General features: G+C 37.5%; 1 protein-coding gene across 1 annotated transcript in view; it reads right to left on the reverse strand.

Annotated features, from left to right (window-relative positions):
- The window catches only part of LOC149016177 (kinesin-like protein KIN-14B), a 100990-nt gene that overhangs the window by 6560 nt on the left and 81228 nt on the right, over positions 1-13202 (reverse strand). The window contains exons 20-22 of the mRNA XM_089157296.1: positions 7673-7771; positions 5513-5653; positions 5225-5383 (exon numbers count right to left, since the gene is read on the reverse strand). Coding sequence (XP_089013422.1) covers positions 5225-5383; positions 5513-5653; positions 7673-7771 — 399 coding nt within the window. The remainder of the gene's footprint in view (positions 1-5224; positions 5384-5512; positions 5654-7672; positions 7772-13202) is intronic.

Below are 13202 nucleotides of genomic sequence, written 5' to 3' on the forward strand. Positions count from 1 at the left end.
CTACTCTCTAAGAAACTGTTGGATTGGTGAAGCGGGTTCACCATCTGGTTGTGAAGCCTTGGCCTTGGAGTTGGTGGCAGTGTTTTGGTTGATCTCTTAATTAGGTCCTTCAATTTATGGATCCACCAAGTGATGTGTGATGTGTGTTGGTATTGGGATCCTTCTGAGTTGCTTTGAGGGCCTGCTTCTTCCTGATCTATGTTGGTAGGTCCATGGGAAGAGTACAATTTTCAAGCCTTTGTGCATAACTTACATTTGTTTTCCCTCCCCATGATAATTACATTGTTATTGTTGAAGTATATGTAAATTTGAGAGTTTTACTGTTCACGTTACTGTTCACGTGAACAGTATTATGCTATGTTTTTATTATATTTTCTATTTCTAATGTGGGAGTCTTGCTACATAAGTTTTGGGAGTTTTTAGAAAGTATAGTTTCTATTTTGGTGGTAGTTTCTATTTTCAGAACTTTCTATTTTAGGAGTTAGGAAGTTACTAAAGCTGTAATATTTTGTTTCCTTTTTCTAGAGGACAATTATTTGTGTCTCAAGTTGTATTAGATTCATTAGAAGCTATAAATAAAAGTGTTCTGTGATTCTAGACTCTTAAGCAAGATTCACAGGCCTCTTCTACTAGTTCTTCATCTCTCTTCTCTTCTTCTTCTTCTCTCTTTTCTTTCTCCAAGTTCAGCTGCTGTTTTGATTATTTAATGTTTGTTTTTTAACATGGCATCAGAGCAAGTTTAATCAACTTAGGGACCGTCTTCTCTCTCTTGGCTGCCCAGTTTTTTCTTCTTCTTTTCTTTTCCTTTTTCTTATCTAAGGCAGCCCCAACCTTCGCTGCAGTAATTGTGCATGGCTGTCCTTCTTCTTTGACTTTTGAAGCACCAAGTATCTATGTATTAATACTACAAAAAGGCCCCAAGCTTTCTGGGGATATGTCTACCTATTTGATTCAATTGAGGCTGCTATTACCCTGTTTTTTTTTGTGCAAATTTGAAGTTCGATCTGCACTATACTGATGTCCTGGGATTCTTCTTGATTCTTGCGAAGATATGCCCATAATTCGGATTGCAAGACCTAAGTATTGTCTTCCATTGTTTGTGCTATAAGTTCTGCTACAAGTCGTATACTAGTACCCTATTTCAATGAATTTCTCTGTTCTGAAAAATTCTGCTGCTACCTTCTTGTTTTATTACTGCTTCCGTTGTTTATTTCAGAATCAAGTTTAGCCTTCTTTTTATCTAAAACTTCTACAAAGACCTAGAGGACTACTTTTCCTTCATATCAAGATCTTTTAGAGTTTTAAATCTAGCAGAAGGTTGTTGTTATGGTCTGAGATCTGATATTATTTGCTACTGCAACTACTGTTATTGCACTTCTGAGTGGATTGCTGCAACGACTACTGCAATTTTGAGATTCCAAAATGGTTCAATATATATATATATATATATATATATATATATATATATATATATATATATATATATATATATATATATATATATATATATATATAATATATATATATATATTATTATTATTTTTTTCTTGATCTAATTTGCTCATGCCTAAGGGTTAGCGGTGGTCCAGAATTTTTTTCCCCCCTTGGTGAACAAGACTTTGACCTGTGAGACGATTTTCTGCTACTTGATCAGCTTTATTGGTGAATAATACACTGCTCTGTGGCTGCTACTTTTCCTTCTTGGGTTTCTTTTGTGCTCATACTTTTAAGATGCTTGTCACTGGTCATCATTAATTGTCCACGTGTAATGCTGCTACACGTGAGGGGGAGAATGGTACCTTATTCTATATCTACTCAAGATGTGCTGGTGTATATTATTAGTGAAGATCTTTGCCCTCAACTTACGGCATTCTACAATAATATCATTACCTATCTTTACCTATATTGCCCTTTTACCTACCTACTTGATTTGTAGTTACCCATACTACCTTACCTACTTGGTCCATGATAACCCATCTTGTCTTTTACCTTACCTACTTGGTCCATGATAACCCATATCTTGTCTTTTACCTTACCTACTTGGTCTGCAGTAATCCATACTGTCTTTTACCTTACCTACTTGGTCCGCAGTAACCCATACTGTCTTTTACCTTACCTACTTGGTCCGCAGTATCCCATCTTTTTTTTTACCTTACCTACTTGGTTCGCAGTAACCCATACTGTCCTTTACCTTACCTACTTGGTCACACTAACTCATACTGTTTTTTACCTTACCTACTTGGTTTGTAGTAACACATACTGTCCTTTACCTTACCTACTTGGTCACAGTAACTCATATTGTCCTTTAACTACCTACTTGGTCCATAGTATCCCATACTACGTTAACAACTTGGTCCACAGTAATCAATATTGTCTTTTACCTACCCATACTTTACCTATTACTTGCCTTCTTGTGAAGCATTTATATGGACATTGGAGTTGCAATTTTGAAGATTTAGTGTGGATATTTCTCCCTGCTACCGGCATTACGTGGATAATGCATTTTGCCTACCTACTACTTGCGTTCTTGTAAAGCATTTATATGGACTTTGGAGTTACAATTTTGAAGATTTAGTGTGGATATTTCTCCCTACTACCGGCATTATATGGATAGTGTCTTTGATCCTGCTATACTTATGGACTTTGTTCGTCTTCAACATTGTCGATTGTTCTCAATATTGGATGGTTCTATTGCAATGAAGAATTAAAGTTTTTTTTAAGTCTGTGTTGATTATCTCCTGGGTGAAGTTTTCTCAGTGTTTATTGACATCTGCCATTGCTACACGATTCAAGATTGGTGCTACTTTTCAAGTTTATTCTTATTGTGCAAGCTGAAGTTTTCTTTGTGTACACTCCAGCTTGAGGGGGAGTGTTGAAGTATATGTAAATTTGGGAGTTTTACTGTTCACGTGAACAGTAAAAACAGTTTTTACTGTTCACGTGAACAGTATTATGCTATGTTTTTATTATATTTTCTATTTCTAATGTGGGAGTCTTGCTACATAAGTTTTGGGAGTTTTTAGAAAGTATAGTTTCTATTTTGGTGGTAGTTTCTATTTTCAGAACTTTCTATTTTAGGAGTTAGGAAGTTACTAAAGTTGTAATATTTTGTTTCCTTTTTCTAGAGGACAATTATTTGTCTCTCAAGTTGTATTAGATTCATTAGAAGCTATAAATAAAAGTGCTCTGTGATTCTAGACTCTTTAAGCAAGAATCACAGGCCTCTTCTACTAGTTCTTCATCTCTCTTCTCTTCTTCTTCTTCTCTCTTTTCTTTGTTCAAGTTCAGCTGCTGTTTTGATTATTTAATGCTTGTTTTCTAATAGTTATCATACAACCAAGGTCTCCCTAGAAGAATGTTAGACAATCCCAAGGGTACTACATAACACCGTATCTCCTTTGAGATAGAATTGAGACTGATGGGAACTAGGCACCTATGAGTGACTTCTCATTCTTCACAGTTTACAAGGGAGACTCTATGGAGTTGAGGATGCCTCTCAGTCTTAAAATTAGCCCTCTTTACAAATTCTTCAGATGCGACATTGGAGCTACAAACACTACCAACCATTGCCATAGCTTTATTCTCACCTGATTGGACTATAGGGTAGAAGGGGCAACTCCTCTTCCAGTCTTCTTCTTCTTGCTCTGTTGAAAAGACCTTTAAGATGGCATTGATGAAGGGGCTGTGATAGGAGTCTTCGAACTCAGTTTCTTCGTTGCAGCAGCATCCTGAATCACCCATCGTGCTGATTACTTGCTGGTTCATGTAGCTCTGATACCAATGATGAATCCCAAGACCCAAGGTTAGGGTTTCTAGGTAATTCCCCTAAATTAGGGTTAGCCTAGGAAAGTCCAGCAGGGGTATTTGATCAAGCCACAGGGTTTTGGGATCCAAACGAAGGCTAGAATTGGGGTTCTAGGACTGCTTTAGGCCAATCAGGGTTTTGAGAAAATTCTGCAATTTCAGTTGAAGAGAGGAGTTGCAGAATTTTTCCAGAACTATTCAGTTAGGATTAATTGGGAAATGGAATGTGGGAATGGGTTCTAAACTTAGGGGTGATGCTAGGGAAGGGTAATTGGGTTTCAAAGGGGCTACGGATGATGCTCAAATGGGGGAGGGAAACCTGCTGTGACACAGGAAGCGGGAAGAGAAAGGGGAAGTCTCAGTGATGGGGAAGGGCTGCAACTGTAGGGGATGGGATGGGGCTTCGTACTAGAAATTTAGGAAGCTTGCTGGAATTCACAGATGGAAGCTGAAGATGTTGATGGAGCTCTCAAACTCGAAGAACAAAACACATAAAGCCAGCTGCAGCATACCAAAGAGGGATTCCATGACTTTACCAAGCCAATTCTCAAACTCAGTTCATTCAAAAATCAATAACTGAAAAATTACATGAAAGACTATGATTTATAGCCTCCACAAAGCATCCTAGATTCAACTAATGAAATACCAAATTGGAATCCAAATACTTACTAAAATAGGAATTGATTAAAATAGAACTACTATTAAGATAAGGTTCTTAAAATTAGGGAATCATATCCTAAGTTTCTAATTCAACACTAACTTAAAAGGACTATAACTCTTAAACTACTAACTTGAATAGAAAAATAAAGGTAAATCCCTGACCTTGGACCGAAAGGATTCTATCAAGACACATATTCAGCCCCAAAAGGAAACTTGGAAAATGACCAAAGTACCCCTGGGGTATTCGGCCAGCTTGAGCCCTTTTTTGGGTCTGGTTTTTGGGCCAATTTTAGGGGCCTATCAGTAATAGCAAAACACCTAGAGCTCAAAAATCCCTTCAGAATCCTATATGAGGAAACTTATCCAAACTTTTGTGCTTGATTCTATAGAATAAGGTGCTGAGCTAATTCTCAAAAGCAGCAACTGAGTAACAGAATTAACAGCAACCCATTTTTTAAATGCTAAGCTCAGTGCAATCATATACAAAACTACAGAAGAAAAGTAAGTCTTCTAGAGCTAAGGATTTGAGATCCATGAATCAGTACCCAATAGGCTATTAACAACTCAACTCAATAGCAACAAAGAAAAGATAATTCCACTCATAAATTTTTCATTATTTTTTATTCTTGAAAGTAATCTGAGCAAAAACATACCATTTGCATGGTTACATATCTTCCTCATCAACCTTTTGTGCTTGAGGAAATACAGATTACTCACAATATAAGCATCACTAATTGCAACAAGAAGATTTCAGGCATACCTCAACCATCCTACGAGCATTAGCAATTTCTCTATGAACACAAGGATGATCAATCTCAAGAAGAGAAGGCATCTGTCCAGCAAGATCATCTAGAGAAGCAAGCAGGGCTGCCTTCTTACTTTTGCTTAGTGAGTTTACTGAGGCTTGTCTCATTATGTCCTGTTTATAAAATTAACTTATAAGAAAGACAATTTCCTCTTGAAGACCATTTTCCAAAAATATAATACACACAAACTCACACACACACACACACACATATATGAAGTGAAGTGAAGTGAAGTTAAAAACCTTGACCCCTCTTAGTATGCCATCAAAGGATATCAGAGATGCCAACCGTGCATCTTCTGCTGCAGTGGAAGGATTCTGAATAGCCGAGCCACCTTCTCCTACCATTAGTAAAGCTGCATCACTTCGTATTTGCTCCAATATCTGGTGATAAATATTGTCAATAAATCAAATATATATTTGCAACCTTTCTTTTTCCCACTAAAAGTCATTTGTATTAAGCAAAAGAAATAAAATTATAATGTACAATAAGCAAGAAAATGCAGCTTCCCTTCCCTATCTTCGTCAATGCCATTAATAGGAAAGAGGTCACCCAACACATAACAGTATCACCAAAGGCTAAATAGCCATCCTAAACTAAGATCTACCCATTACCTGCGACCAACACATCCTGACTACATCCACCAAAGGTATTAAGCCACTCCTCTTTACAGAAACTATGATCCAGGTGAGCCACTGCATTACCTCTACTGCAATTATTTGACCTGGTGAATAACCTCTCTTGTGATGGAACTGCTAGTAGCTCACAGCTATCCACCATTCCTTGGAAGTCTGCAGCTGAGTGGAAATTACATCTACCTGGCTCTAGTCTCTCCGAGGCATATAGAACGGCATTAAAACCTCTGACCAAAGCCCATATATGTGATCCCATTTGCAATGATATCGACTCCAACCAAAGATCTCTCGGCTCTGCCCTAAATCACTTAACATGCACAAACTTTACACTAACCATCTGTCCCTTCCATGTAAGGTCCACCATTACCTGCTACTCTGATGATTCCCTACACTCGTTGTCGTATGCTCTCTACTCCACACAACCCATGAATTTGGGTGCTTTCCAACCCTTTCATTTCAAATAGCTTCCACAGAGTATCCCATTCTATTAAAATATAATGCTGGATATTCTGATGCTGCAACCATCGGTTCTGCAATACAAATGATATCTGGCTTATGCTGACAGAGAGGAGAACTTAATGCTCTCTCCAGCAGCCTTCTTTATGCCCCTTATATTCCAATAAAGAATCTTGATAATCAACATTAGATACAACTGACCTTCTTCTAGGACATGTGAGGTATTCATTAGAATCACACTGTCCACTGATTGCATTTCAGTAAAAGACACTGTAACTCTACCCTGTTGAACCTCCATCACCTGCAAGCAAGACACCCCCTTTGAGATCTCAGGCTGCAAATGCTTCCCCTTAATTGATTTTTCATTTCGACTCCCTCGACCATCTTTGTTAAAACAATGAAGATCATAATTTGCACCTGCTCTCTTAGGCCGTTGAGGTCAATCCAAAGGAACTTTAGACTTTGCTCTGGAATGCTTTTGGAATTTCAGAATTCTTGACACTAATTTGGTGAAGCTCTGAAACTTTAAAATCTGATTCTCATCCAGAACTAATAATTTATGAACTGTACACAATTTGAGTTCAACTATAATACATTGAAAATAACCCCATAAACTTTTATCCTACATCTTCAAAACCTTTAATCCAAATACCATATCCCATAGGAACTAAATTTAATACCCTTAGTCATAACCAAGACCTCTAACAGAGAAACCCAAATCTGAAACCTTTATTCCAAATAATTTTTTGAGTTGCTTTCCCATGATAAGATGCTGCACCAGTCTATTGAGATCATATAAGAAATTCAATGCATGTGACAACAGGTTCTTGGCTACAGATTATTTACTGGATTGGATACCAAGTAAAAGATGGGAGAACTCAAAATTCTCATGTGATGTAAATGGAATACGTTCATCAAGAGGGCCTTCTGTGCTTCTATTTATAAATTTAGTGGGAAAGAAACAAGCATAAGATAGTCTAGTACATCTAGAACTTCTTTAGCCAGATATTCAGCTCAGTTGAGTTTGAGATGAAGAAAGAGTTAATCAGCTTAATGCTTCTGACTCAAAATTGTAGCTTCTTGGGTCTTCAGATTAGGCTAGTTTAAATAGTTCCGTTCCTTTTTCTGTATCTTGTTCTTCCTTTTTTTCCCAGGTGGGTAGTATAATTTATCCCTTTGCTTTAATAATTCTATCCACCCAAAAGAATAAAACTCCGCATGTATTGTAAATGAAGTTCATCGACTTTCTACAGTAGAAGAATAGAAATGTTGGCAGTTTAATATATATGATTGATGAACAGAAATTGATACCTTTCTTCTTTTATGATCAACAGACTCAAGTGCAGAACGAAGCTTAGCTACTTGTGCAGAGTCTTCTGCTTCTTCTGTTGCCAAAGTACCAGCAATATCCTAATAAAAGGTCAAAGTAGGAATCAAGAATTCATACAGCGGGAAAAGAAAAAAAAAAAAAAGAAGAAGAAGAAGAAAGAAAAAGTCTCAAATTAATCACCAGAAAAGTTGAAACTGAAAACTTTTCAATATCACAATAGGGTTTGGAAGTACACCAACCTCAAGACATGTGTGCAACTATACTTGGGACTTAGGAGGTCCATACAAAGATACAACTCAATCTCCCATTCAGATATTGCCAAATGGAACTCTCAAGGAGTTCAAACTTCAAACATGCATCATGACTGAATAAGATCTTCATGTCAATAAAAACTAAACAATACTAGAAGTAATGATTGCATGGACATGATTGATGAGAGTATTTCTAATTTCCGTGGTGATATTGGTAAGAAGTTTAAGGCGGGTTGCAGGTGGGGGCACCAGGATGAGGGATCGGAGGGTGGAAATTAGATGGAGTGACAAACTAAAGAGCAACGCCACTTATTTGACTCACCTAATAAGTCACATATATGATACAAATCAGTTGCAAGTACTAACAGTTCAGAACTTCTGAATGTCCCTAGCCTATGACACTTATGCTTTAATCTGATTGCAAATTCCATAAATTATGAAACTGTGTGCCAACAGTCTATTATTCATTTCTCTTATATTGGTTTGCCCCGTAAGGCACCATGTTGAGTTTTCAGGGCATCATATCAGCACCAGTAATCCTTTGAAAGCTTGTATAGCTATCATACTTATGGCAAGGTGACCATGGCACTTAAGGGTCTTCCGAAATGCACCAGCAATAGGGAGGTAATATGGTGTTGCCATGACAAGCATTCTTGTGTGTTTTTTATTTTATTTTTATATAGTCATTTATCTGGCACAGAGAGCATATGAAAAATTATTTAGTTTTACTTATATGCTAAATAAAGATTAAAGAATCATACTGATGCACATTTTTCGTAAAAATACAAGAGTTTCTGTTCAGGTGGATTCCCTTGAGGTTCATCGAAATGCAGATTTGATCCCTCGAGTGTTCAAAATTGCAGCTGCACCCTCTGAGATCCAAAAATTTAACAAAGTACCAATTCGTTGACTAGGGATAGAAAACGTTAGTTATGCTACTGTTTGACCAAAATTTCCCTCTTCCTGTTCTCCAACTTCTGACATGCAACTCAAAACCTCAGTTTGACTAACATGGGTTCATAATGTTCACCAGGGAACTACATGGAGAAGTACCAAAGAATCCACTGGCATTCAAGTGTCGCAGCCCTAGTCGAGCCCATTCATGGCGTTGTGTTCACTACAACGTATGGATGCTTATGGATCTACAGAAGCTGCAAGCCAGAAGCCCACCAAATTTCCGCCACACCAATGTTTCATCGCAGTTGGGTCCATGCAGGTCAGTAAACCATCTCAACAAGGTTTGTTTCTACACGTCTAGTGAAAGCAGCCCATTTATAGCTCATATCATTTGGAATCCAAAATTATGGCATCAACCCAAGCGGCAGCGCTGAGCAACATCTTCAGGTAAGGATATCTGGATCGGCTCCTCTCTGTCAGTATCTGGTTTGTCTAATGAGAATTCTAGTGTGCAGAGTGTTCTGAAGTTCTCCAAATATCTGAAAGCAGCTCAGGAGCTTCTGGATGAAGCCACTAATGTCAGAAATGGAATTAAATGCGAAGGTTTAAAGGGGGGGGGGGAAGTCAAAAGGCAGGATATATGAACATCCTACTGTGGCTGCTCGAGAAGGTTCAAGTGTGGCTGGAGCTGAAACAAGCACAAAGTGTGTAACCAATCTCTCAACTGCAGAGACAGGAGCTTCAGATGAAGGCAGCTAATTGTTAGAATGCATGATGAGGTACTTTTACGGCAGATTTATAGAAGGTTTCAATACAAAATTCTTCTAAATTCTGTCCATGTGGATAAATAAATCAATTTTAGTCTTCTTTAGTAATTGAACTTGTGTATCTGTTTTGTTTCTGTTCCACAGACATTCCATGGTTTCGAACAACTCAGTAACACAGGTTTTGAGTTGCAGGGGAGACGTAGATGGCAATATGCCAATATGGTAATAAAATATTGTAAAATAACATTTTCTGTCTTTCGTTAATGGAATGGGTGGTTTTTGTTAACTAATTTTAAAAAATTCAGCGGGTGCAGCTGCAATTTCAAAAACTTGAGGGATCAAATCCATATTTGATAAATCTCGCAAGGTCCACCTGAAAAAAGAAAAAAACAAAAGAAGGAACTATGTTTATCATACTATCATGCCAATATAGCATATAAATATGCTCACCTCTAAGAAATTTGATCGATCAAATATTTTCATTTTTCCATGAGATGTTTTTGCTTAAAATAGGGCATAAAACCAGCTTTCCAACAGAATATCCAAGATTGATTGAATCATATTTTTCTCTAAGGAGTAATGTTATGGTCAGACTCAAACACTGTTTGACAATGTTGACAATACCGCTCTCAATAAAATATATTTGTAGGTTAGGTTCTATTAATAGTTTGGTTTATTTATTTATTTAATTTGTTATTTCTTGTTGCCCAAGTAAGGATATTTATGTAATAATGTTCTTTTCACTTCATTTTAAATAAAGGGCTTGGGATCACATCGATCTATTCAAGCCATTTTGCCAAGATAGACTGTCACAACTTGGTATTAGAGCCAACTCTGATCGCATCTCTGAGTCCGATCTTCTCCCTTAATCTCTCTAAACTGTGTGCTAACCACAAAAGAAGGGGGGGGGGGGGAGAGAGAGAAAGGAGAAGGCAACTTGTCGTGTGCAACCTATAGAATCATCGTCACTCTCCGAAGCACCAACACCACCATCTGCCATCTTCATCGCAACTCCAGTCTATCGCAGAACCCCACTTGTCATCCACCATCTTCATCGCTGAATCCAAACCTTTCATCGAACTCAATTTTGCTGGAACCATTGCCATTGCCTGGAACCTAAAACCCATTGCAGCCCACACTTTCCATTTAACCTTCCTATCACTTCCACTAGAACCCATCGCCTGTTACTTTATTCTTTTTCTTCTTCTTCTTCTTCTTCCTCAGCTCCTTCCTATCGCTCCCACCAGAACCCATTGCTGCAACCTAAAGCCCATCATCTGCTTGTTCCCATCATCCAGACCCCATCAGACCATTGAACCCATCCTAAACCATCGTTTCTTCTCTCCATTAAACCCAACCAGAACCATGCATCCTATGTCATAATAATAAATAAATAAAATTTTGTCTGTTACCCTACAAGTAGGTTGCCGTTGAACCATGGTTTTATTGTTTAAGTTTTTTGAGATTCTTGCAATGTTTCGGTTATTTCAAAGAGTTGAAGACTGAAGAACAGCATGTTGTTGTTTTTTTAGAAAAACATGGCATCCATTGACGGTACATCTGCTTTAATTGGTCCCGAACATTATCCTACCCTTACTCTTTTGGTACGGTTTGATCGGACAAACTATTTGATTCAGTCTAGTTTAGTGTATCTAACAATTACTGGAAGAGGACTGGTTGGCCACATTATGGGCACTACAATCAAACCTACAACTGTCGGCACTTCTCAGGATTATTTCGAATGATTCTCTCATCATGTCGTTTCTTCTAAATTTCATGAATCCAAATATTGTCAAGGGATATTTATTGCTTGATACAACAAACCAGATCTAGAAGGCAACAATAGAGACATATGACTAGATGAGGAATGATGCATAGGTTTATGAGCTATAGAAGCTTCATGAAACTACCCAAAAGGAACTAACTGTGGCCTAGTATTATGCTGAGTTGTGACATCTTTAACAAGAGTTGGATCACAATGGGGATTATCACTCCACTAATCCAAATGAAGTGGCTACTTATAAGAAGCATGGTGATAAGATTCATGTATATGACTTCTTGGCTGGTCTAAAGTGGAGTACGATCAGATCAAGGTACAAGTATTGAGTTGTTCTTCCTTTTCTACACTAGAACATTCTTTTGCCCTTGTTCAGTGTCAAGAAAGCCGTCGATTAGCCATGCTTCATACTCCTATAATGGAGAAATCAGCCTTACAATCAGTTAGCACTGAATCTAATTCGATCAAGGATATTATCAAGTGCAAGCACTATCAAAAACCATATCATACCGAGGCCAACTATTGAAAGCTTCACGGGAAGCCTATTGATTTTGGGCAAAAGAAGGCACAAAGGAGGGGAAAATAAAAAACCAATCTTTTTTAGACTGTTCCCACAGCACATCTACCTATTGCAAACATTGATTTTCGTAAGACAAGTTAGCTACTTTAAGATGCATTTTGCAATCTTCTACTGCTGGTGCTACCTCTACTACTCCTCCTTTCACTTCCCAAACCAATTCTTATCTTGCTACATTAGGTAAAACTCTTACAGGATTCCATGTTTCTTCTGTTTCTGCTCCCAGGATTATTGACACGAGCTACATATCATATAACAAGTTTTACATCCTCTTTCTTATATTACTCTCCTACCTCAAGGAAAGATAAAGTTTGCATTGCTAATTGTTCATATTCTTCCATTGTTGGAAAATGGATCATTCAACATTCTCCCACACTTTCTTTGTCTAAAGTTTTGAATGTTCCTTCCTACTTTAACAATATGCTTTCTATCAGAAGTTTTACACATGTCTTGAATTGTAAAGTGACATTTTTTCCTTCCTACTGTGTCTTTCAGGATCCAGTCCCAGGGAAGGAGATTGGACGTGGTAAGCTAGATAGTGGATTGTACCTGCTGGAACCAATTCTATGACTGCATCTCCTCATTAGGTCTATTAGGTTTTTGTCAGACCTTCATCAGTGGCATCATAGGCTAGCCCCCCCCCCCTCTAGGAACTCTCAAAATAGTATCTCTTGATTTAATTTTCTCCTATCATAAAGAATTTTTTGTTTTGTTTTGTGAAGCCTGCATTTTGCCAAAGTAGACTCATTCTACTTATTTACCTCCTCTTAATAATAGAAAATTTATTCCTTTTGTGTCGATTCATACTGATATATGGGGCCCTTGTTGACATGTGTCTATTACTGGCCATAGAGACTTTGTCACTTCCATTGATTGTCACTCTCGTTCTAATTGGATTTATCTTTTAAATAAAAAAAATGAGATTTTTTATGTTTTCGAGATTTTAATAATATGATTAAGACTCAGTTCAATGCCACTATGAAAATCCTTCACAACGATAATGGCACAAAGTATGTTGAGGGTGAATTTTAGAGATTTCTCTCTAACTCTGGCATAATATACCATATCAGTTGTGCTGATAGGGCTGCCCAGAATGGGGTTGCCAAAAGAAAGAACCAACATCTATTATAGATAGCCCGTTCTATTATGATTGATATGAATATCACTTACCAATTTTGGAGTGATGCTACAATCATTGCCTCTTACTATGAATGGATGCCTAATAGGATACTTGGCTTTAAA

This window comes from Hakea prostrata, chromosome 5 (assembly GCF_041222555.1).
Source record: "Hakea prostrata isolate BN-2017 chromosome 5, UWA_Hpros_2, whole genome shotgun sequence".
NCBI classification, from domain to species: Eukaryota; Viridiplantae; Streptophyta; class Magnoliopsida; order Proteales; family Proteaceae; genus Hakea; species Hakea prostrata.